Below are 24,801 nucleotides of genomic sequence, written 5' to 3' on the forward strand. Positions count from 1 at the left end.
AAAATTGTAGTTAGTAACGCAAGCCATTACGTTACACATTTCAGGTAATCTAATCAGACTACTTTTAGATTACTTTTGACCTAACTTGTTTATCACATTGATTTAAATAGGACAATCTTGTACCTTATTGATATAAAAATACAAACAGAAAATATATATATATATATATATTCCATTTGTTGTTAGTTACAACATGAAGTTCATTAAACACTACATTACATCAAGGTTACTCAAACTGGGCTTCGTGAAGGAACTGCAGGGGGTTTGTGTAATTAATTAAATAAAAAATGTCAAATTACGACAATCAAATAAAAAAAAACGACAATCAAATTAAAACACTTAATACAAAAATACAACATTATACATATTTACCTGCATGTCATGTGACCATCAAAGTAATATGTAATCATGTAATCAATAAAAAGTAAGTGTGAATTCTGAATAGGGGTATTTTAAAATGTAATGTAATGTAATCTAAGTACTTAATTTTTGGAATCTGATTACGTAATCCAGATTACTACCAGCACTGGTTACACTTGCGGTGTTCCCAAAATGACCGGCCTACCAAAAATTGCTTGTAAATCTATAATTCTGATATATTATTACCAAATATTGTTTTTAATCTTTTTTATCAACTTGCTTTTTTTCAATTAGCACAGGTTTTGTAGTTTTTTTAAAACGATTGATCGTTTACCTGTGCTTATGCACCTCAATTTTGAATGAACATTGCCAAAATGAGCAAAAATAGGTGTGGAATCTCAGATCAGTTAGGCCTACAATCAACCAGTTGCAAAGAGAAACACAAAATCTGTGGAAATTGAAAGAAAATAAGATAACAGAAATAGTGAATCCAAGATTTGGTGATAATACATTCTGTATTATTACCAAATCTTGGATTTAATCAGTTACTACCCAGCACTGTTTACACTTGTGGTGTTCCCATTCAAAAATTGCTTGTAAATCTCTAATTATGCTATATTATTACCAAATACTGGTTCTAGTCTTTTTATCAACTTGTTTTCTTTCAATTAGCACAGGTTTTGTAGTTCTTTTTTGAACTGATTATTCGTTTGCCTCATTGACCTGTGCTTATACACCTCAGTTTTTGAGTGAACGTTGCCAAAATGATCAAAAATAGGTGAATAAGCTCAGATCAATGAGGCCTATGATCAACCAGATTCAAAGAGAAAAACAAAACCTGAAGAATTTGAAATAAAATGAGATGACAAAAAGATTGAATCCAAGATTTGGTGATAAAACATTATTATTACCAAATCTTGGATTTAATCAGTTACAGCCCAGGTTAAACTTGCAGTGTTCCCCAAATGACTGGTCAACAAAAAATTGCTTTTAAATCTCTAATTATGCTACATTATTACCAAATATTGGTTCCAAATCTTTTCATCAACTTTTGTTTCAATTAGGACGTTTTGTAGTTCTTTTTTGAACTGATTGATCATTTGCCTCATTGACCTGTGCTTATGCACCTCAATTTTTGAGTGAACATTGCCAAAATTAGGTGAATAAGCTCCAATCAGTGAGGCCTATGATCAACCAGTTCCACAGGGAAATACAAAACCTGTGGAGTTGCAAAGAAAATAGAATGACAAAAATATTGAATCCAAGATTTTATGATAATACATTCTACATTATTACCAAATCTTGGATTTAATAAGTTACTACCAGCACTGGTTACACTTGTGGTGTTCCCAGTCGAAAATGCCTGGCCTACCAAAAATTGATTGTAAATATCTAATTATGCTATATTATTACCAAATATTGGTTCCAGTCTTTTTATCAACTTGTTTTGTTACTATTACCACAGGTTTTGTAAGCTCAGATTAATGAGGCCTACGATCAACCAGCTGCAAAGAGAAATACAAAATCTGTGGAAATGGAAAGAAAATAAGATAACAAAAATATTGAATCCAAGATTTGGTGATAATATATTCTATATTATTACTAAATCTTGGATTTAATCTTTTTGTCAACTTGTTTTCCAAGAGATTTACAAGCTTATTTTAAAAGGTCAGTCATTTTGTATTTGCTGCTAGTGTATTTAATATTGGAATAAAAAGATAAATATGACCTGGGTCCACAAAACCAGTCATAAGGGTCAATTTTTTAAAATTGAGATTTATATATCATCTGAAAGTTGAAAAATAATCTTACCCTTGATGTATGGTTTGTTAGCATAGGACAATATTTGTCCGAGATACAACTATTTGAAGATCTGGAATCTGAGGGTGCAAGAAAATCAAAATATTGAGAAAATCGCCTTTAAAGTTGTCGAAATGGAGTTCTTAGCAATGCATATTACTAATCAAAAATTACGTTTTGATTTATTTACGGTAGGAAATTTACAAAATGTCTTTATGGAACATGATCTTTACATAATAATAAAAAAGAAAAATCAATAATTTTGACCTATACAACTTATTTTTAGCTTTTGCTACAAATATACCCATGCAACTTATGACTGGTTTTGTGGTCCAGGGTCAAAAATGCGTTGAAATTGGGGATTAATAAGTGTGTACATTTAAAAAAAAATGGTGTAGAAACAATTTTCACTTAGAAATTGCTAGTGAATTACAAAAAAGAAGAGTAACATTGAAATAAGCATTACATTTTTAAGTAGAAAAACGGAAATAATATTTTCTAGTAGTAAATAGTAAAATACACTCCAAGAATCTTTGTTTTATTTACAAATTTGGAAAGTTACTTCCAGTTTGTGTTTTTGGTAAGAGTGTACATAATATTGAAACAAAAACATAAAATTGTGTTAAAATTAGGATTGAATATGTTCACGTCTCTTTAAGCGAATGCTATTTGCTGTCACTAGATCCTCATGTTTCTTTCTCTATAAAGGCCACAGCTGTACGGTATCCATCAAGAGTGTTTGAGATAATGAAAGGCACATCAAGGGCATTTGAGGTGCCCACAAAACCACTGATTCCTGCCCACAACCACTGCAGCCTTCTCCTCTTACAGCTTCGGTTTCAAAACAAGACGCCGTGATAATGCTATCCTTATGTACCGAGTGTGAGTGTTTGCGCCAGTGTTTATACAGTTTAGACTCTCTGGCTGTCCCGATGGTTGATGCTCTAAAAAAGCTGAACGTGTTCGAGGAGGAAGCGCAAACTGACCCACTTTGGATGCTGAACGTCAATGCAGCAAGATTTGCATGTTCAGCTGCACCGTGCTCAGTTTTTACCGCATGAGTTCGTATTTTGGCTCTGTGTATTCAGCTTGGTTATTTTAATAGAATATTGTATTCTAATTACATTTCTATATTTGTTAAAAACATTGGACAAAAGAGTCTGCTGATTTAAGTGATGTAAAGTAAAAAGGCACCATCAAGTGCAACTTGAGACATCAGTTGCTTAAATTAAACATTACATTTTTATACACAAAATTAACTAAAATATTTGACAACGGTGTATTTTTAATTTTGGCTATGGATATTTATGTATGTGTGTGCATAATTTGCAATTTTCTGATTAATTTTATAAACGCCAAAATGTTTTCTTACAGTGCATTTATACTTTCACTTCTTATGTAGTTTAAAAATACTTTTTTTTATTATTTTTCTACATTATTTTGATGAAGGTGGAGTCTTAATTTCAAATTTGATTAGTCATTTTTCCTTTTGTTTGATTCTGTATTTACGCTTTTGTACGTAGGTTTTATGCAGCATCATAAACCTAATGTAACATTTTGGGCATAATGTAGTGTAATATGAGATCTATATTTTTAAAAGGCATACCTGCAAGCATAGATATCAGGTTATGTAACATATTCAGTTTTGACGTGCCTTTAGGGCAGGTTTACAGAGATTAATGCCTGAGAACTCGTCAGGTGAGCCACATAATGCGGCACGATTTGAAGTGAGTTTTGCACGCTAGGACTCCCTCAGTGAAACCAGAGTGTGAACTATAACAATAGAAAGCATGTTTTCGGTGTTCAGGCTTATGTGTTGCGAATTACAGGTGTCTAGCCGTGAGCTGTGGGTTTGGCGACACATGCAAACAACTACATAAGCCCTCTGTGAATGGGTTAGACACGCACAGTCTATTTCTACTAACAAGTTCTCTGGGATTGCAATAATTAATTTTGCTGCACTGTCACAACAAAACAGATTGAGCAGAATGACATGGGTATTTCACAGGAAACTTGGTATTTAATGAATTATTCTAATAAAAATAAAAATTCAGTCAATATTTACTCACCCTCAAGTTATTCTGCTAGTCAATTAATAGACACCCTCAAAAATATTCATTTTGTCCAAAAATGAGTACAGTTAAAATATTTGTCTTTTTAATGCAATCCTGTTATTTGCTTTAAAACAGAACTTGAAGTGTTCTTCAAGATGGACTGTTTATTTAATCTTTTGACTGGGAACTAGCTGTCTCTTTCTCTCTTTAATGCATTTTTATGACAGCAGGTAACGTGTGCTGCATCTTTTGAGCTACTCATTTTCATCTCGATATAACTTTATTACGCATTCATGGAATTGTGTGGCTTTTAGGCCACGTGCACACACATGTAAAGTTTCAGGATTGACACCGTATTTAAATATGAAGTTCGCGTGTGTACAGAACGGAACTCGCTCTCAAAATTGCCACGGCTGATGTCATGGTAACAAACAATAGTAATGTTTTGCTGACTCATGTGTTTTGTATCGGCTATTTTTGACTAAAGAGTTACCTTAGGCGAGTTTAGCTAAACCACCGTCGAAGGAGCTGTTGTGGTTTGTTTATGTTTGGAAGGTTTGCAGAGCGCGCCTTTTAAGTGTTGCCATGTCCACTTGTTCTAAGCGAATTGTATTACGTGTCTTTTGTCTTTGAGCTCAGCTCATACACATACAGCGATCCATTTTATAGACTTAACAAAGTAGGCAGGTGCAGGTCGCGATATTTTGGTGTGTTATTTGTTTCCAAGTAAATGCGTTTGGATTTAAGTTGATTATTGACTATGCTGGTTTTTATTGCAAGATCTGGCAACACTAACGTACCTCGTTTCCTGTGATTTCTTGCACTGCTTTCAAATAAGAAGTCTATTAACTAGTTGTTCACTTCGGTTCCGTACACACTAAATGTTGTTTCTGTAAGTCCGGTTATGACCTTAATTTTTCAAGAGTTAGCCCTGGTGAAAAAACCAGCATATGCTGGTAGCTATGTTTTGATGCTGGAATGCTGGTTAGGTAGGTTTTGATGCTGGTTTAAGCTGGTCCTTTGCTGGTTTATGCTGGTCCTTTGGTGGTTCATGCTGGTCCTTGACCAGCAACATGACCAGCAAAAACCATTTTTTTCACCAGGGAGTTCTGTTGTTGAATGCGGTTGTCACTCCAGTAATGACTGAACTGTGTGTACAAACAGAATTAGGCACTGAAACGTGATTGACAACCGAATTTAGCTTCAGCTACGTTGTCTTATAAACACAAACTATTGCAAAATTGCTTCACAGGCACTTAAGATTACGCTCAAACTATTGCTAAACTTCACATGGAGGTTTTACCCTTACCCGCATTTGGCAGCTCTGGGGGAAATTGTTCAATGAAAAACATGCCCCCCTCAAAGTGCCCATGTTCCTTTGTGAGCGTCAGCATTAGCGGCCTGCCAGGAAAAGTGTTGGAAAGGTAAAGGCTTGTCAGTGTTCTGTCTAATAAAACATGCATATAGCTTTTCTTGGACAGGAGTGGTTAAATTCTGTTTCCGCTCCCTTGCTAATGCGCAGTTATCGAGATTAAGTTTAAAAAACTTTAACAGACTCGGTCTCAGCTGAGTGAACAAATACACAAGCCCTCTGATCGAGCTTTTATGGTTATTGAAAGGACGTGTGGCAAGTGTGGATTGAGGTGTAATACTCCAACCCGCCACTAGTGTGCGCTGATGAGTCACAGACACATGTCGCTGCCGCCTCACTCATGTGTATTTCTGATGTTCAATGATTATTCCCCCAGACTAATAACTAATTTATATAATTTGATGAATATTTTATTTTTCTAGGTGCCAAACGAAGAACCTGAAAGCCTAAAAAACATTTGATGGAGACACAAAAGCAGTGAGGATTCAGAAGGAGAAGATAGTAAAGTTGAAACAGAAGGTTATGAGCAAGTGATTGGTAAGATTTTTTTTATATTATTATTATTATTTTTTTTTAATATATATAATTTTAAATATTTCATTATGTATTTAAATTATGTACTTAACAAATATACTTAGACATTATTTAATTCATATTACATTTAGATTTATTATGCAATTTAATAATTATTATATAAATATACAGTTAAATTAGTCAATGAATAGACTAACTATACGAGATTATAATATAAATATATTAATATGCCATTACAATTAGAGTATTGGTTGTAACAATTATTCTTTATTGAATATTATATCATATTTAACTTTTTGTAAATTGAATCAGATGAAGAAAAAAATAATAATAAATATAAAAGATGCTCAGAGATATTGGTAACTAAGTACAGTAAGTTTACCTTCAAATAACTGGACAAATGAAAACCGATGTGAACTCTTGAGTGCATTAATTGAAGACGCGACGCGACTGACGCTTTGGTGATTAAAGTAGGAGCGTTCTACTAGAACGCGTCGCGTCACACGCGTTCGGGTGTGAGTTACTGTACGCGTTAGACCCGCCCCCTTTACAAAGAGAGCGAGACGGAATGATTCTCTCTCCTGTGTGACGAACAGACGCTTGAGAGGATCGTGTCAGTAAACTAGGGGAGATCTCAAACACTGCTGACCCACCCCAGGATAACTCTGGACGTCTTCAGTTGTTTTTTCCTGTTATTTAAAAAAGCGCTTTCGCTTCCATCGCCGCATGTGTCAAAACCAATGAGAGACGCGGAGTTCAGCGATCATTCTCACATTGACGCGCACATGAAGCGCTTTGACGCGGTTCTGGATTTGGAGAGCGTGTGAGGAGTTCTGGACCGGTGCGTGTCTGACCATTAACACCCGCGTATGCATGCTTTCTGGACCTGACACACTCATGCATTACAAAGTAAGTTGAACTGTCATAACTAGAAGCCTTTTGGTTAACAGAATAGCATGATTAGTTAGTATAGAATACCATGGTATAGTTTTATCAAGCAGTAGAAGAGTATAAAGCATAAAACTAGTGCAGTATACTACAGTTTAGGTAATATTATATAGTGAAATAGAATAGTATGGAAGTATGGAATAGCTTAGTGTTGTTTAACAAGCATTGGAATAGTATATTAGCGTAATATAGTTAGTATAAGTATACAGTAGTATAATAGAATAGCATAAGTAACATATACAAGAATAGTACAGTTTAAAAAGTAATAGAATAACAGTACACACTAGTATAGAAAAGAATGGTTTTACAAGTAATGATAGTATAATTTAAGTACTATAATAGAGTATAATCATTTACAAGTAATATTAGTCAAGAATGTCATATTTTCAGTCATGCAATATTATATACTTGAACAGTATAGTTAAAAAGCCATAGCATATGAGATAATATATAACAAGTAACTGATTTTAGAAATCCAAATATGTTATTTTTTTTGTTGGAGTTATGCATTGGCTGTACTGTTTTATTATTTTTTATAATTTATTAATTTTTTTATAATTTAAATGTTGTGCTTTAGGTAGCACTAAACAAGCAACTTTTCCAAAACGGTGTAATTATGTGAATAGCATTTCTATTTATACTCACTGTGGTAATTGAAGAACTGTAAACAAGTTATTTTATATGGCAGCGCTTACTGAAACGCATGGCTTTACAGTTAACCTGGAATATCCAGGATGGGGTTCCCAGCTTAGTAGACGAGAGAAGTGCTCTGCGCTGGTGCTTGTACAATAATAATGACCAAAGGGCAAAATGTGATCCAGGAAAGCCTAGTGCTCCTCCCTATGCTTAATAACATTCACTGTGGCCTTTTTGTGAGAGGTTTTTTTTTTTAACATGCACATTGTTAGTGAAAGAGATGAAGAGAACAAACAAATACGCATGATTTTTAATGCAGAGAAGCTTGAAATGCTTGTACGCAAACAGGAAACGTGTGCCATGCGCTAAGACTCTTAAAAGTATGGCACACTCTTCAACTGTTTATTGCCATCAGGAAACTATAAACCTGACGTGTGATTGCATTAGTTAGCGGTGAATGATGGCAACTTAATAGCAATAAATTATGACAACAACAGCCACTGTGTTTTCATTCACACAAGCTGTGCACGGGGTCACTTAATGGTGAGACGTTAATGATTAAATATTGTAAGTAAAAGATAATATTGATGATTTTTTTATCAGTTTGAAAAGATAATTGTCGATTTAGATGTTATGAGGCCTGCTGATGATTTTAGAGCTAGTTTCGGCGGTGTGTCGGTTTAAGGGAAAACCAGCAGTTTCGTAAAGGGCTTGACGGGATGAAGTTGTAATTGTGGTGTTAACAGCTAGTAGCAGCATATATGGATACGAGTGCAGTCAGTGTATGAGTTGTGTAGGTTATCCTGCTGGGTGGTCTAAGTGCTGGTCAGACCTCCATCGCACTTTCCTTGGTTTTCTTCATTAGCCACTGAGTGAAATGCAGCAAAACCTCAAAAGTATGTCACCATCATCGTTATTGAAAAAAACAGCTGTGCTGATTATGCTCTCGAATGAAGATATTTGAAAAAAAGTTAAATGTCATTATAGAAAAGCCAGGTTTTCCGATGCAAATGTACAAATATTAAAATATAGATAAATGTATATATTTAAACAACAAATTGTAATCATTATATATTAGGTTTTTTTGTTATTCAAACCCAAAAACCTAAATATAAATTTTAAAATAATATCAAATCTATTTTATATTTTTTTTAATTAAAAATAAAACAAACTAAAATGCTTTTGAAATATAAAATTTATATTAAACCAAAACAAAATGCACTTATTTATAAAAATATATTTATATATTTAGATTTTTGGGATTTAAAACTCATTTTAGTGTTATAAATATATCAATTAAAAAAAAAAAATATATATATATATATATATATATACCTTTTTAAATATATTTTTTATTTTTTTGTATTTAATATTTATTTATAACACTAAAATGAGTTTTGAATCCAAAAAATCTGAATGTACTTATAAATAGGTATATAAAGTAAACTAAAGTAAAATATCCATTTTTTAATTACAAATATAACACATTTATAAAGCAGATTTTTATGGATTCATTATAAATAAGGAAAGCCATTGCATGCGTTCATTATTTTTGCACTCGGCATATTCAACCTGGTTTTTAACCCTAGAAAAGCTCATAAATGAAACCTAAGCTCTCCTGGTCTGTGGCTTTGCTGATCTTGCTCTCAAAGCAGTTTTTCGGCACAGCTTGATTTTGCCACAAAAAAACTTGTAATCTATCTTTGTCACTGGTGTAAAATGCTCAATTCACTGCGTTACATCCTCCAGTGAGGATGTTTCGCACAGAGAACTCTTTGTACGGTGGGCCGTATATAGCGTTAATCAGCGAACAACCCACCCCCCCCCCCCCCGACGCGTGCGTCTGGGGATATTTTTAGTGAATCATGTGTTCATAGTTTAGTGTGAGGTTAGTTAAAGTATTTAAGATGTGACTTGTCGGGTCTGAGGTAACAGATACTGCATCCACTGTAACACGGCACTGGACTCCAGTCCAGTTATTCCCATCAGTGCTGTTTCATTGGGCTTCTGGTTCAAACTGTCCATCTTTTGGACTTGTTGTTGTGACATCTGTACACTGACTGATTTCAAACAGTGCAAGAATTTCAAGCCAGGTGCCTCTCAAAGGACAAATGGACATTCTTGACCTCCAGCTGATGAAGGACGGTTACTGACAAAGCTTGACGGCAGAAGTTGAAGCTGTTCTTTGTGTGTCTATAAACATGATAGTTAAGTTCCTGGATGCCGATTGGTCAATAAAGGGTTTCAATTGTTCTAAAATACAATATAGCACTAGCTATGGTGTGAAACATCTGTTTACTGGCTACTGCAGCATGCAAAATCTTCAGCTTGAAGAGTAGCAATTACTAAAAAGGTTTAATGAAGCAATTTTTACGTGAAAGTTTGTATCAGGGTTAATTTAGGATGTCATTTCAATAGCAAAAAGTTGACCAATTTAACCTGAATTTACCCCTAACTGGAGTTGTACAATGTTGTACACCAGTGTTTGTCAAAACATCTACTTTTTTGTTTCTCTAAAAAGATTTGTACGAGTAAATAATGACAGAATTCTCATTTTTGAGTGGACTGTCTCTTTAAGACACTCTAGGCTGTGCTATATGGTGAATATCTCATGCCGTATTGCTTAAATATAGCACTGACCTCAGCCAAAACCTCAACTTTTCTCCATCCTCAAAATTACAGAGGTGCAGTCCGTGTTTGGTTGTAGCAAACTTGCATGTTTGCGGTCTTTTTTTTTTAGGCCTGACCATGTTGCTCGAATCATGTAAGTTTGTCCTTTGATTATGTGTCAGAATTTTTCCGCCAATTCCCACAATGAGGTTTACTTTCAAAATGAGTGTCTAGAGAAGACTAGCATCTCTATTCTGCATTTGAAGTCAGTGAAAGCACAGAGAGCTGCAAATTAAATAGTGTGTTGTTTTTTGAAGTCGCATATCCCACAACACCTCTGATTTGACGCTTATAAACAACGTTTGTTTCAGTTGTGATGAGCCGTCAATTTCAGCCACTGCTTTTGTTGTTAAGGGTAAAAAGTTCAGAATTTTATTTTTGGTTCTGTCGCAGTATGTTTGGTAGAGGAAGTCTGCGAGGGGGAGTTTGAGGGGGCCGTCGAGCTGAATACCTGCCGTCATCCTGGTTTGGTTTACAATGCTCCTGAGTTTCCACGTCACTTCCTCCCCATGAGATCGTTCCCATGCTGCTGTAAACACCCACACCCAGACCTCCAGACCGCCAGTGCCAGATCAAATTCAATTCTTATGATGCAGATACTGTGAGAGATAAACAGATCTAGTGAAGCACAGCTAGCCAGTAAACTTCAGGGCCCAGATTTCCAAAAATCTTATGAATTCTTAAGAATGTTGTAAATATTTTTTTAAAAACGTCTTGTTTTTTTCTTAAGAAAAAAAAATAACAGGCTTTGGTGGTACTTTATCTGGTTGTTGCCAAAGTCAATGAAAAACACCTCGGCTCGCCATTAAATGTTAGTTTTTGCTGGAAATTTCAAGTTGTTTCTGAATTTTAAATTTTGTAGCTAATAACAATCATTGTTTACATTTATCATTCCTAGAGCTGGAGGTTATTTGAACTTTAAGAGGTTATTTACAATGATTTTTAAGAACATTCTTTTCTGGAATTCTAATTAATCTTAAATTCTATCTTTCATTCTTAAGAAGTATTTAGTTAAAAAGAATAGCAGTTATGAAGAATGTTTCGTGAATTTGCCCCCAGCTGTAAAACATACTGCAACTCAATCCGTTAAAAAATGCTCTCACAATAATTTGAGTTTAAGAATGGGCATCCATTTGTACAGTAACTTGAATGTGTGTGGCTGCCAACCCGATTTCACAGCAATCCGCTCATATTTTACGAAGTGGCTAATTCGTTTGAGTTCATACAAGTGAGGTCGAATTGCTGTGAGGTTGATTTTTGAAAAAATCATACATATTTTACGAGGTGACAAATTTGTACTAATTCGTATGACCTCACTTGTATAAAATCATGATAATTAGCCACCTCGCAAAATATGTACAAATTGCTGAGCTCGTGTTGAAAGCCTCGTATATAAGTTACAAATGGACACCTACTCTTGCATTAAAAATACGGTGAGAGGGTTTTCACCAATTCGTACAAGCGAGGTCGTACGAATTAGCCACCTCCTAAAATATGTATAAATTGGCGTGAGATCATTTTTCATTTTATTTTTTTAAATCATACAAATTTTACGGGGTGGGCGATTTGTCCACATTCGTATGATCTCACTTGTACAAATTCGTACAAATTAGCCACCTTGTAAAATTTGTACAAATTGCCGTGGGATTGGGTTGAAAGCCTCGCACATATAAGTTACAAATAGACGCCCGCTCTTACGTTAAAAATATAGTGTGAGAGAATTTACACCAATTCGTGCAAGTGAGGTGATATGAGTTAGCTACCTCGTAAAATATGCACGAATTGCTGTCAGATCGTTTTTTTGAAAAATCATATGTATTTTACGAAGTGGCAAATTCGTGTGAATTTGCACAAATTAGCCACCTCATAAAATATGTACGAATTGTTGTGAGATCGGGTTGAAGGCCTTGCGCAAATGGACGTCCACTCTTACGTTGAAAATATAGTGTGAGAGGGTTTTCACCAATTCGTACAAGTGAGGTGATGCGAATTTGTACAAATTAGCCATCTTATCAAATTAGCTACATCGTAAAATACGTACAAATTGGTCATGAGATACGCTGGAGGTTTCCGGTGCCATTCACTTTCAGTTATTTTTGGCTGTACAAAACAGCTTAGTTTAGCTGCTTGATATTGCAAATTGGTATTTCTTATTTTAATCTATTGTAGTCATTTTATACACGCTGGTTTGTAGCACAGATAGTTTTATTCTTTTATTAATCTAGCTGTAGTGCCTAATGAATCAAAAGTGTCATACAATCACAGAAAATAGCCTATTTTCACATTTCAAAGGAAGATGGATAGGCTAGCATCGCGATTACTGAATCTGTACTTAAGGCTAATGATTTAAACAAACCACCAAAATGAAATATTACACTTCAGGATGTAATTCAAAGGATCGGAGGTAGAAATGGCCACCTGCTTTCTTCAGGTCACTTACCTGCTGCGTGAGAGCGCGGTCCTGTACACGCTGCCAACGGCTCCAAGTGCCAAGAGCGGAGAGATCAGCCTACACCGTGAGACTTGCTCTGATGTCAGAGCCAACCAGCTGGCAGGATCTGTTCTCCACGTCGGGCAGCCTGACAAAAACACTTAAGGATATCGATCACAGGTCTGTGTCTAAGCCATGAACTGCTAACAGCAGGGCAAGTATGCATTTACTCTTGGCAAATATTATACAGTTTGCTTTGCAATAAGAAAAACTCCATTATATTTAATATTATAGTTACTGATAGATTTTGCTGCATATTAACAAATAAAACATTTGTTTCCATTATTATTTTTTGAAAGAATCTCACCAAGGCTGCCCTTATTTGATCAAAAATACAGTGAAATTAGTAATATTTAGCAATATTATTAAAATTTAAAATAACACTTTTCCATTTTGATTTATTTTAGAATGTAATATATTCTTGTGATGGCAAAGTTGAATTTTCCGCATCATTACCCCAGTCTTCAGGTCACATGATCTTTCAGAAATCATTCTAACATAAACCATAGATCAGAAGTTTCATTTTAGATTTTAGCTAAGGTGTAGATTTAAAAGACCACATATTGAGCAATGTAATATTAATGTCATGAATGCACTGCTTTTAAAATAATGTAACAGAAAACAGAAGTGATATCTTAGCATGTGGCTACGAATGGCCACAGAGTTTCAGTTGGCAGTGTGTATCGGTTAGCGGTGAAGCGCAAACTCGGCGCGCACACACTGAGAGAACACAGCTGTGTGACACACATCTCCACAGCAAAAGGAAACCATGCAAATGAGCAACCAACTATGAGCAATGCACCAAATGCCTGGTGCTCTTGCTTGCATAGTTTTGAGAGCTATTTGCCAGAATATTAACCAGAAGGTTGCTAATGGCTAGATTGTAGCTGACAGTGATTGCAAGCTTTGCTTTTGTAATTAGGTCGCTGAAAGTCCTGCAAAAAACTAGGACATAATTTGAGATTTTCCATCGATTTGGGCATATAAGGAAGTGTAGCATACCAGGCTAAGCTAAATGTGATTTCAGAGAAAATGTATTGAATTAGCTTATTTTTCTTTGTATTTACCCCATTAGCATTTTTTTTCTTGTGTTAAGCATAATTATAATATAAATCAGTGAAGTTTATGCTATAAAAGGTTTTATATGTGCCAGTAAGCTTAATTAAAAGTTAATTTTATTGTAATTCAATTGATACACTGTTAGTTTATTTTCTTTTTTTCACTTTAATTTTATAATTTTTATTTTTAATTATGTCTATATATTTATATTATTTTTTAGTTTATTCAGTTTTATTTATTATAGCAATCCAAGTTAAATTAAACAAAAATGAGAATTAATTTATTGGCAATTAGCTGGAAAAAAGTAAAATCACCCAAAAATGTAAAAATAAATATTTTATAATTTTTATGATTTTAGTTTTTATTTTCTTATTTATTTATTTATTTATTTATTTATTTTTAGCTTTTTTAACTTTAATTCACATTTAGTTAAATTTATCTTGTTTTAATACGATTAACAGAATGATTTTTTGCAGTACGAGCCAAAGTCAGATCTCTCTAATCTCGTGCTAAGCGGACAGCATCAACCTGGACTCACATGGCCCACGGCTGTTCACGCACAGCGCTCCGCCAGGAGCCGTGGGTTCAGGATATGGGAATGTAGCGGGGCGTCTGGGAGCTGGTCTCGTTCCGTGGTACGACTAACCTCCACAGCTCGTGTGCTCTCATTGAGAAAGACAGACGCTGTCTCCTCTTTGTCCTTGGGAAGTTTTGAGGCGAGCCGTAAGGGTGGGGCGGAGAGTGACTTGTCCCCATTCCGGCACTGATTGATACAGTCTCTTGGCGGCCGCTGCTCTGAGCCGTAGCACGCTCCCTTGATAGACAGCAAAGAGATGTAGCAGTCCTCTCCATGAGATACAGCTGGGGGGAAAAGCTGGCAGAACGTATGTTCTTGAACATTTCCATGTGTTTGAAAGCCACTGGGTTGTTGAGGTTGATTGGCATTGTTCGCTTATACTCTATTACTAATGTGTATACCTGGATAAACCTCTAAACTCAAGTATTAAATGCCATTTGCGAATTAATCCATAAGTGTACTATTACTTTTCCAACCACAGAAAACCCCCTATTAATTGCATAGGAATATGCTAAAAACAGTCAGAAGAACTGCATAGTAATGCCCTGGCAAACCACACAACACATAACTTAGCAACCACATAACAACACCTTAGCAACCACATAGCATTATGTGAAGAAAAAAACACTCAGAACACCTTAGCAACTGAATAACAACACCCTAGAAACAAAATCACTCAGAACACCTTAGCAACTGCAAAACAACACCCTAACAACCGCATACTGTTGCGCTGTGCTTAAAACTACCCAGGACACCTTAACAACTGCATAACAACTCTCTAGCAACTAAACCACTCAAAACACCGTAGCAACCACATAACAACACCCTAGCAACCGCATACTGTAGCATTGTGTTTAAAACCACCCAGGACATCTTAGCAACTGCATAACAACACTCTAGCAACTAAACCACCCAGAACACCTTAGCAACCACATAACAACACCCTAGCAACCTCATACTGTAGCACTGTGTTTAAAACCACCCAGGACACCTTAGCAACTGCATAACAACACTCTAGCAACTAAACCACTCAGAACACCTTAGCAACCACATACCGTAACAACACTTTAGCAACTGCTTCCTGTAACATTGTGCTTAAAATCACCCAGAACACCTTAGCAACCACATAGCAACACTCTAGCAACAAAACTATTGAAAACACCTTAGCGACTGCATAACAACACCCTAGCAACAAAACCACTCAGAACACTATGGCAACCGCATAACAACACCCTAACAACCACATATTGTTGCGCTGTGCTTAAAATCGCTCAGAACACCTTAGCAACCGCATAACAGCACCTTAGCAACCACATACTGTAGCATTGTGCTTAAAATCACCCAGAACACCTTAGCAACCACTTAACAGCACCCTAGCAACAACATACTGTAGCATTGTGCTTAAAACCACTCAAAACAACTTAGCAACCTTATAACAACAACCTGGTAACCGCATACTTTAGCACTGTGCTTAAAACCACTCAGGACACCTTAGCAACCACATAACAGCACCCTAGCAATCACGTACTGTAGCATTGTCCTTAAAATCACCCAGAACACCTTAGCAACCACTTAACAGCACCCTAGCAACTGCATACAGTAGCATTGTTTTTAAAACCACTCGGAACGCCTTAGCAACCGCATAACAGCACCCTAACCACCGTATACCATAGTATTGTGCTAAAAATCACCCAGAACACCTTAGCAACCACATATTGTAGCATTGTTCTTAAAACCACTCAGAACACCTTAGCAACCGCATAACAACACTCTAGCAACCACATATTGTTCCATTGTGCTGAAAACACACAGAACACCTTAGCAACCTCATGACAACACCCTAGCAACCACAAGCTGTAGTACTGTGCTTAAAACCACTCTTAACACCTTAGAAACTGCATAACAGCACCCTAGCAACCATATACTGTAGCATTGTGCTTAAAATCACCCAGGACACCTTAGCAACTGCATAACAGCACCCTAGAAACCACATGCTGTAGTACTGTGCTTAAAACCACTCTTAACACCTTAGAAACTGCATAACAGCACCCTAGCAACCATATACTGTAGCATCGTGCTTAAAATCACCCAGGACACCTTAGCAACTGCATAACAGCACCCTAGAAACCACATGCTGTAGTACTGTGCTTAAAACCACTCTTAACACCTTAGAAACTGCATAACAGCACCCTAGCAACCATATACTGTAGCATCGTGCTTAAAATCACCCAGGACACCTTAGCAACTGCATAACAGCACCCTAGAAACCACATGCTGTAGTACTGTGCTTAAAACCACTCTTAACACCTTAGAAACTGCATAACAGCACCCTAGCAACCATATACTGTAGCATCGTGCTTAAAATCACCCAGGACACCTTAGCAACTGCATAACAGCACCCTAGAAACCACATGCTGTAGTACTGTGCTTAAAACCACTCTTAACACCTTAGCAACTGCATAACAGCACCCTAGAAACCACATGCTGTAGTACTGTGCTTAAAACCACTCTTAACACCTTAGCAACTGCATAACAGCACCCTAGAAACCACATGCTGTAGTACTGTGCTTAAAACCACTCTTAACACCTTAGAAACTGCATAACAGCACCCTAGCAACCATATACTGTAGCATCGTGCTTAAAATCACCCAGGACACCTTAGCAACTGCATAACAGCACCCTAGAAACCACATGCTGTAGTACTGTGCTTAAAACCACTCTAGACACCATAGCAACTGCATAACAGCACCCTAGCAACCATATACTGTAGCATCGTGCTTAAAATCACCCAGGACACCTTAGCAACTGCATATTGTAGCGTTATGCTTAAAATCACTCAGGACATCTTCGAAACCACAAGACACCACCCTAATAACCGCATGCTGTAGCATTGTGCTTAAAATCACCCAGAACACCCTGGCAACCAACTTGGTATCAGACCCTCACAGTGATGGTATAAAGTTGTGTTTGGTCACAGCAGAGCTCATCAGGCCCTTCAGAACCATGAGATTTGTTGTTACTTCCCATTTTGTGTGTTGTGGAGCGATTTATGGGAAGAGGCATCTTTTATTGTTTCTTTTCAATGATGTCACTTCCTTATGAGGCCGTTTGCGAAGATTTCCTGTCATTATGTCCATTTGTGCGAGCTGATGGGTGTTGTTTGCAGAGAGCAGCTTCCTCCTTCGAGTCAGAGTCAGCTGTCTGACACCTCTGGGGTCTGCCAAGAGCTCTGAGGATCTGCTCCGACGTGCTCCGACAAGTTCCTCTGCTGCCTGGCACATCTTCAGAGTTTCAGATGCCCTGAAAGATGGTGATAATGAAGTTGTACAGGCTCCAATCTCAATTGTGTTAACTGACGTTAGCCAAGTTATGCCAGAGGCTGTCTCGAAATGCTTTTTGAGGGCTTGCTTTTGTTTATTTCTGCCTTTTTGAGATCTTTATTAGCCGTCTTTATTACCATTTTTAGATCCCCTAACCTTAAAGCGATAGTTCACCCAAAAATGAAAAAATAAATGATTATTAAATAAATCATAATTTTATGATTCTCCCAAGTTGTTCCAGACCTATGAGTTTGTTTCTTCTGTTGGGCACTGAAGAAGATATTTTTGTAACCAAACAGTTAATGGTAGCCATTGACTTCCACTGTATTTTTTCCTAGCCTATGAAATATATGAAATATTAGCCAATATTATTAGCCAGTATTAGCTTTTAAAAATATTAAGTATTGGCATTGTTCTGATATTGTATTGGAAGTATTTAATTTAATTTAATTTAATTTAATTTATTTTTTCCTAAGTTTTGTTTAGTTTTATTATTTTTTATTTTTTAATTATATTAGCCAATATTAGCTTTTAAAAATATTGTTTAATTATTGGCATTGTTCTGATATTGTATTGTAAGTATTTTATTTTATTTTATTTTATTTTATTTTATTTTATTTTATTTTATTTTATTTTATTTTATTTTATTTTATTTTATTTATTTTTTCCTAAGTTTTGTTTAGTTTTATCTCTTTAAAAAAATATATATATTATATTAGCCAATATTAGCTTTTAAAAATATTGTTTAATTATTGGCATTGTTCCGATATTGTATTGTAAGTATTTTATTTTATTTTATTTTATTTTATTTTATTTTATTTTATTTTATTTTATTTTATCCTAAGTTTTGTTTAGTTTTATTTCTTGAAAAAATATTATATTAGCCAATATTAGCTTTTAAAAATATTCTTTAATTATTGGCATTGTTCTGATATTGTATTGTAGGTATTTTATTTTATTTTATTTTATTTTATTTTATTTTATTTTATTTTATTTTATTTTATTTTATTTTATTTTATTTATTTTTTTTTCGTAAGTTTTGTTTAGTTTTATTTCTTTAATATATATATATATATATATATATATATATATATATATATATATATATATATATATATTAGCCAATATTAGCTTTTAAAAATATTGTTTAATTATTGGCATTGTTCTGATATTGTATTGTAAGTATTTTATTTTATTTTATTTTATTTTATTTTATTTATTTTTTCCTAAGTTTTGTTTAGTTTTATTTCTTTAATATATATATATATATATATATATATATATATATATATATATATATATATATATATATATATATATATATATATATATATATATATATACATATATATTAGCCAATATTAGCTTTTAAAAATATTGTTTAATTATTGGCATTGCTCTGATATTGTATTGTAAGTATTGTATTTTATTTTATTTTATTTTATTTTATTTTATTTTATTTTATTTTATTTTATTTTATTTTTTCCTAAGTTTTGTTTAGTTTTATTTCTTGAAAAAATATTATATTAGCCAATACTAGCTTTTAAAAAAATATTGTTTAATTATTGGCATTGTTCTGATATTGAAAGTAGATTGTTTTATTTTATGTTTTTTTATGTTATTTTTTCTTATTTTAATTTATTTTTTTAAATGTTCAGAAAAAATATATTTTATTTAAAAAAAAATAAATAAAAATAATATATATATATATATATATATATATATATATACAAATTTAAAATAAAATAAATATTGGCATTCATCTGAATAATTATTGCCATTATGTAGATTATGCTGTGACCACATTTTATTTTATTTTATTTTATTTTATTTTATTTTATTTTAAATCAGGAAAAAATTAATATTAGCCCACATTAGCTTTTTAAAAATGTTAATTATTGGCATTGTTCTGATATTTAATTCAGTGGATTATTTGCCATTTTTTTGTAATTATTTGTGAAATTTGCAAGCAGTTTCTAAGTAAAAATTGTTTATACGCCTGTTGTTTTTCCTATATTTAGGTGTCAGAATATCATGGAGATGTAAAAACAAAAAGAGTACGGTATTTTCCTGGATACAAGTTGCTTTTTAAATAATATGAAACATGCTGCGACTTGTATAATGCAATTATATGTCAAGCATGCAAAACGTTCGTGCCGAATGAGATATGTGAGCCCGTATTTATTTGTATAGCGCATTTCCCACATGCCAGGAGTTTTAGTTTCACTTAAAAAATAGTTTAGGCTTGGTATCGTTTACTGTATGTTATTTATAATTAATAGCATTATTATTAATGTTAGTTTTATACTTCATTCCCGTTCTGTTCTTAAATCTAAATTTGAAGGATCTGTTTTTTTTAACCAGTTCAGATGTATTTTCCAGGAAAATTCAGTAATTATTTACTAGAATGCTACAGCAACCACTTAGCATCATGCTAAAAAGGCATTAGCATTGTGGCAGAGTTAACTACCAGGCACTTTTTCTTCAGAAAATGATCAAACTGTGTTGATAGGTGTTGTAGAGAAAGAACAGGACATGGTGGATCTTAAATGAATGTAAAATATGTTTGAATTTTCGCTGACTGTTTAGCATTTGCGCTAACTGCTAATCTACCACTCTGAGGCATTTTTTTTTCAATACATATTCATTGAGTGCACAGTTAGACAGGATTTGTTCACTCATGTGGGCATGAGCGACACATTCCCCTTCAGGTTGCCCTTTTACCACAGCTAATTTGCAAAGCACTAGCTGCTAGCTAGGAGGTCTTTCTGCCCTTCTCTGGAAGTTGTCCTGGGTCTAATGGCCCCTCAGGAGACTGTCTCAGTCATATCTAGGTGTTATCTCAGCGCTGTTTTATTTCGGTGGCACCATGCCGCTCTTCACAGGACGAGGAGATATCTGTCCTCTCCTGCTGCCCTCGGGAGAAGCAGAGAGGCAGATTAACAAAGTGACTTAATGTTGCACATTACTCTCTGGAGATCCCTGCTTCTGGTTTCTTGGCACCGGGCCGCCCTCCCTCCTACTCAAGTAACACAGCGGCTCCTCCCACGCCTGTCTCTCTCCGTCTTTATCTTTCCGTCACATGGGTAAACACACTAGCATCTCTGACCTCTAAGCCATTTTGCCTCGGCATGTCCAGTTCCTGTGGGGCTTTTGCCGAGAGCTTGTTCACAATTTCAGAACATTTACCTGGCAGTTCCCTCTTTATTCTCTTGGCTTTGGTCCGATGTTGGCAGCAGGTTATTATTTTTTTAAATATATTTTTTATATATTTTTATTTTATATTTTATTTTATTTTATTTTATTTTAGGAAAAAACATTATTAGTGAAATATTATTTTTTAAAAACATTGTTTAATTATTGGCATTGTTTTGAAATTGGAAGTAGATTGTTGCATTTCTTGTTTTATTTTATTTTATTTTATTTTATCTAAAAAAAAAAAAAAAAAATTGTGGTATTTATTATTTTATTTTATTTTGAGAGTAGATTATGTTATGACTATTTTATTTAATTTTTTTTTCTCCATCCGGAAAAAATATTATTAGCCAATATTAGCTTTTACAAAATTTTTGGCATTGTTCTGATATTGGAAATAGATTGTTATTTTATTTTATTTTATTTTGTTTTTTTATTTTCAGGAAAAATATTATTAGCTATTATTAGCTTTAAAAAAATATTGTTTAATTACTGGCATTGTTCTAATATTGGAAGTAGATTATTGCATCTATTATTTTAATTTATTTTATTTTCAGAAAAAATATTATTAGCGATTATTAGCTTTAAAAAATATTGTTTAATTATTGACATTGTTCTAATATTGTAAGTATATTATCTGTTTTATTTTGTTGTATTTTATTTTATTTCTTTTCTTTATTTCTTTTTTTATTTTATTTTATTTTATTTTAGGAAAAACATTATTAGCCAGTATTATTTTTTTTAAAAAAACATTTTTAATTATTGGCATTGTTTTGATATTGAAGGGAGATTGTTGCATTTATTATTTTATTTTATTTTATTTTATTATTTGCCAATATTACCTTTTAAAAAATATTGTTTAATTATTGGCATTGTTCTGATTTTGGAAATAGTTTAATTTTTTTTTATTATTAAATAAATAAAATAAATAATAATTATTTTGATGTATATTATAATTATTAAAATAATTGTGTTATTGTATGTGATCCAATTATTTTGATTTATTTTATTTAAAAAAACATTGATTTTTATATTTTTGTTTGCATATGTGCTAAACTGTTACCATCTTGTCAGCTGCATATTTATAATATTTTATAGAACTTTTCTTGTGGTTTACAAAACTGATTATGGGCCATAACAAAAATAATTTGGATACTTGATCATGACTGGTTCTGTGCTCAAAATTAGCTGCCAAACTGCATAAATAACTACCATCAAACGAGACAACAATGTACGCCACAGCATCTTCAAGATGTCCTCGGATAACTTCCGCTTGAACCTGAAATGAAACCTCTACGCAAAACCATACTGATCAGTTAGCTGGAGATGTATGAGCTGGACATCATCGGCCGAGTGGCTAAAGGGAACTCTTTGAGCCTGGGTTTAATGGATTACACGTCCTGAACAGCTTAAAGTTATGTAAGGAGTTTGTCACTGGGTGACCGTCCATCACGCTCTAAGCTATGTTGAATAAGGTAGATGTAGATCTTGAGTGAGAAATAGTGTTTGAATGCAGATTTTCTGCATACCAAAAGACACTCAGCATTTGATCTCGACTGTCTTGAATTTACTGTAAGTTTCCATTTTTATTGGCGCGCTCTCTTATCCGAGCGGAGCTTGCCGAGGCTTTTATCGTTTGGTATGCTTTTCAAATTCAAATGAAAAGCTGTCACAACATTCCTGTAACTTCCTCTTCTGCTTTTTCCATCCCTCCTTCATAAATCCATCACATCTCTCTGGCTTTTATCAGTCGACTTGAAGCACAATCAAAAGGTCTTGTCTTGATGCATGCATTGGCAAGTTGTTGACCATGTCTAAGTGAATAGAAGCACTTGCCCCCTAAGATCTCTGTTGCTGGCTTTCAGTTTCTGTACAGGCCGCATGTTTTCCCTCCCTCTCGTTGTGAGTGTGAACATTTCACCTCTGCTCCCCAAAGCACTTTGCTTTCACTTATTTGCATTGTGGGTTGCCCTTGAGTTTTATTTCCTCTTGTGCAGGTTGCTCTGGTCTTCAGCTGGGTGCTTGTTCTCTCTGAGGGCTGATGACGACCACAGCCATCTGTGTGAACCTGTAGGGTTAACGCAAACCCTCTGTCACTAATGAAAACCTATTTATTAGAAGTAGTAATGCTTCCTAAAATATTACTATTGACTTAGACTGGATTGATCCCCAAGGAGAAATTAAAGAAATTAAAGTTTTAAAATATAACAAATACATTTAACTTATATTTAAGCATATGCATCACAAATAATATGCTTAAAACAATATGATAACTCTATTCAATATATTCTCTGAAACATGTTTTTTATTCCTCAAGTTTATTTGGTATATATTGGATAAATGTTATTAATATTTCAGTTAATACAAATATTTGTAAATATATTTTACATTTTATTATTTAAATATGGCAGCAATTTTTTTAAATAAGTACTATATATATATAAATAAAAAACTTAATTTTCTAAAGTTCATTTTTTAAAATATTATATATAGGTTAAATATAAATACATAGATATTGTAAGTATTATAAATATATATATGTACTTGGTTTGATTGAAACTTGGTGCCATATCCATTTAAAAAAATGGAAAATAGATAGAAATTAAAAAGATATATATATATATATATATATATATATATATACATTTATTTATTTATTTTAAACAAACACTATTTGGCAAAGTCAATTATTTTTAATTAATTAATATTTTAATTATATAAGTACTTGATTGGTTAACTTGCTTCCATATCTATTTTTAAATAATAAAATAAAAAAAAATAAAATAATAAAATCAGTATTCTCAGAAATGTTTACAAATATTTTTATTTATACTAAAGTATAATTAAGTTCATATTTTTAAATATCATAAATATACGAATATTACGAATATTATAAATGTATATAAGTATATATAAGTACTTAAGTGATTAAAACGTGCTGCAAAGCCATTTTTAAATAATAAAATAAGACAAAAAACCAGTATTCTCTGAAATAAAAAAATGTAGATTTTTTTTTATTTATACAAAAGTATAAAAATAAACTAAAGTATGTTTTTAAGATATTATTTGTGTGTGTATATTATAAAATATAAAATAAAATTGAATACAAAATATATAAATGTGTATATAAATGTGTGTGTGTGTTATATAATCTAAAATTAAATGCAATACAAAATATATTCTTTAAATTCTTCTTTAATTTTTTGTTGTTTTTTATGTTATGTTACTTTTGTTTTGTTCTGTTTTTGTTGTTTTGCTATGTTAATCATGTTTTATAAATCAGTTGTGTTTTCCACAAAGCCCCGATTTTGTGTGCTGTTAACCCAGACGCTCTTTGTTTTTCCCACATTCGAGCACTGAGCGATATCACAAATCAGTCTGATAAAATCTGTGTCTCTTTCTCTGTCTTGTCTGTTCAGGAACGAATGCCGGAGTCTTTGAAATAAGAGGAACGAGCAAAGAGGAAAGACCGCGTTGAGGATCGGAGCGAGAGCGAGCGAGGAAGGAAGACGAGTGTGAACCGTACTTTTGGAATAGGAAGGAATACCAGACCGAAATAATGGGGAGGAAAAAGATTCAGATTGCGCGGATAATGGACGAACGCAACAGACAGGTAAAAAGTGATGTTATCTTGACCGAAAGAATGGAGATGTGATGCTCATTTCACAGAAATGCAATAAATCCTTAGCAGTCTCTCTCACAAACACACGCACACACCAATAGCATGCATCACTTAAAGGAGAAGTCCACTTCCAAAACAAAAATTCACATATGATGTAATCACC

The 24,801-nt window shown here is 33.6% G+C and overlaps 1 protein-coding gene across 3 annotated transcripts in view; it reads left to right on the top strand.

Annotated features, from left to right (window-relative positions):
* Window positions 1-24,801, top strand: part of mef2ca (myocyte enhancer factor 2ca) — a 53,835-nt gene that overhangs the window by 759 nt on the left and 28,275 nt on the right. Inside the window, exons 2-3 of one of the 3 annotated variants that reach the window (XM_051121321.1) lie at window positions 6,009-6,123; window positions 24,436-24,629. In XM_051121321.1, the coding sequence (XP_050977278.1) occupies window positions 24,576-24,629 (54 nt within the window). In that variant the 5' untranslated portion in view covers window positions 6,009-6,123; window positions 24,436-24,575. Of the gene's footprint in view, window positions 1-6,008; window positions 6,124-6,686; window positions 7,030-12,825; window positions 12,986-24,435; window positions 24,630-24,801 lie in introns of those variants that run through there. The other 2 variants (XM_051121322.1, XM_051121325.1) reach the window with 2 other exon arrangements.

Source organism: Labeo rohita, chromosome 10, assembly GCF_022985175.1.
Source record: "Labeo rohita strain BAU-BD-2019 chromosome 10, IGBB_LRoh.1.0, whole genome shotgun sequence".
Lineage (NCBI taxonomy): Eukaryota > Metazoa > Chordata > Actinopteri > Cypriniformes > Cyprinidae > Labeo > Labeo rohita.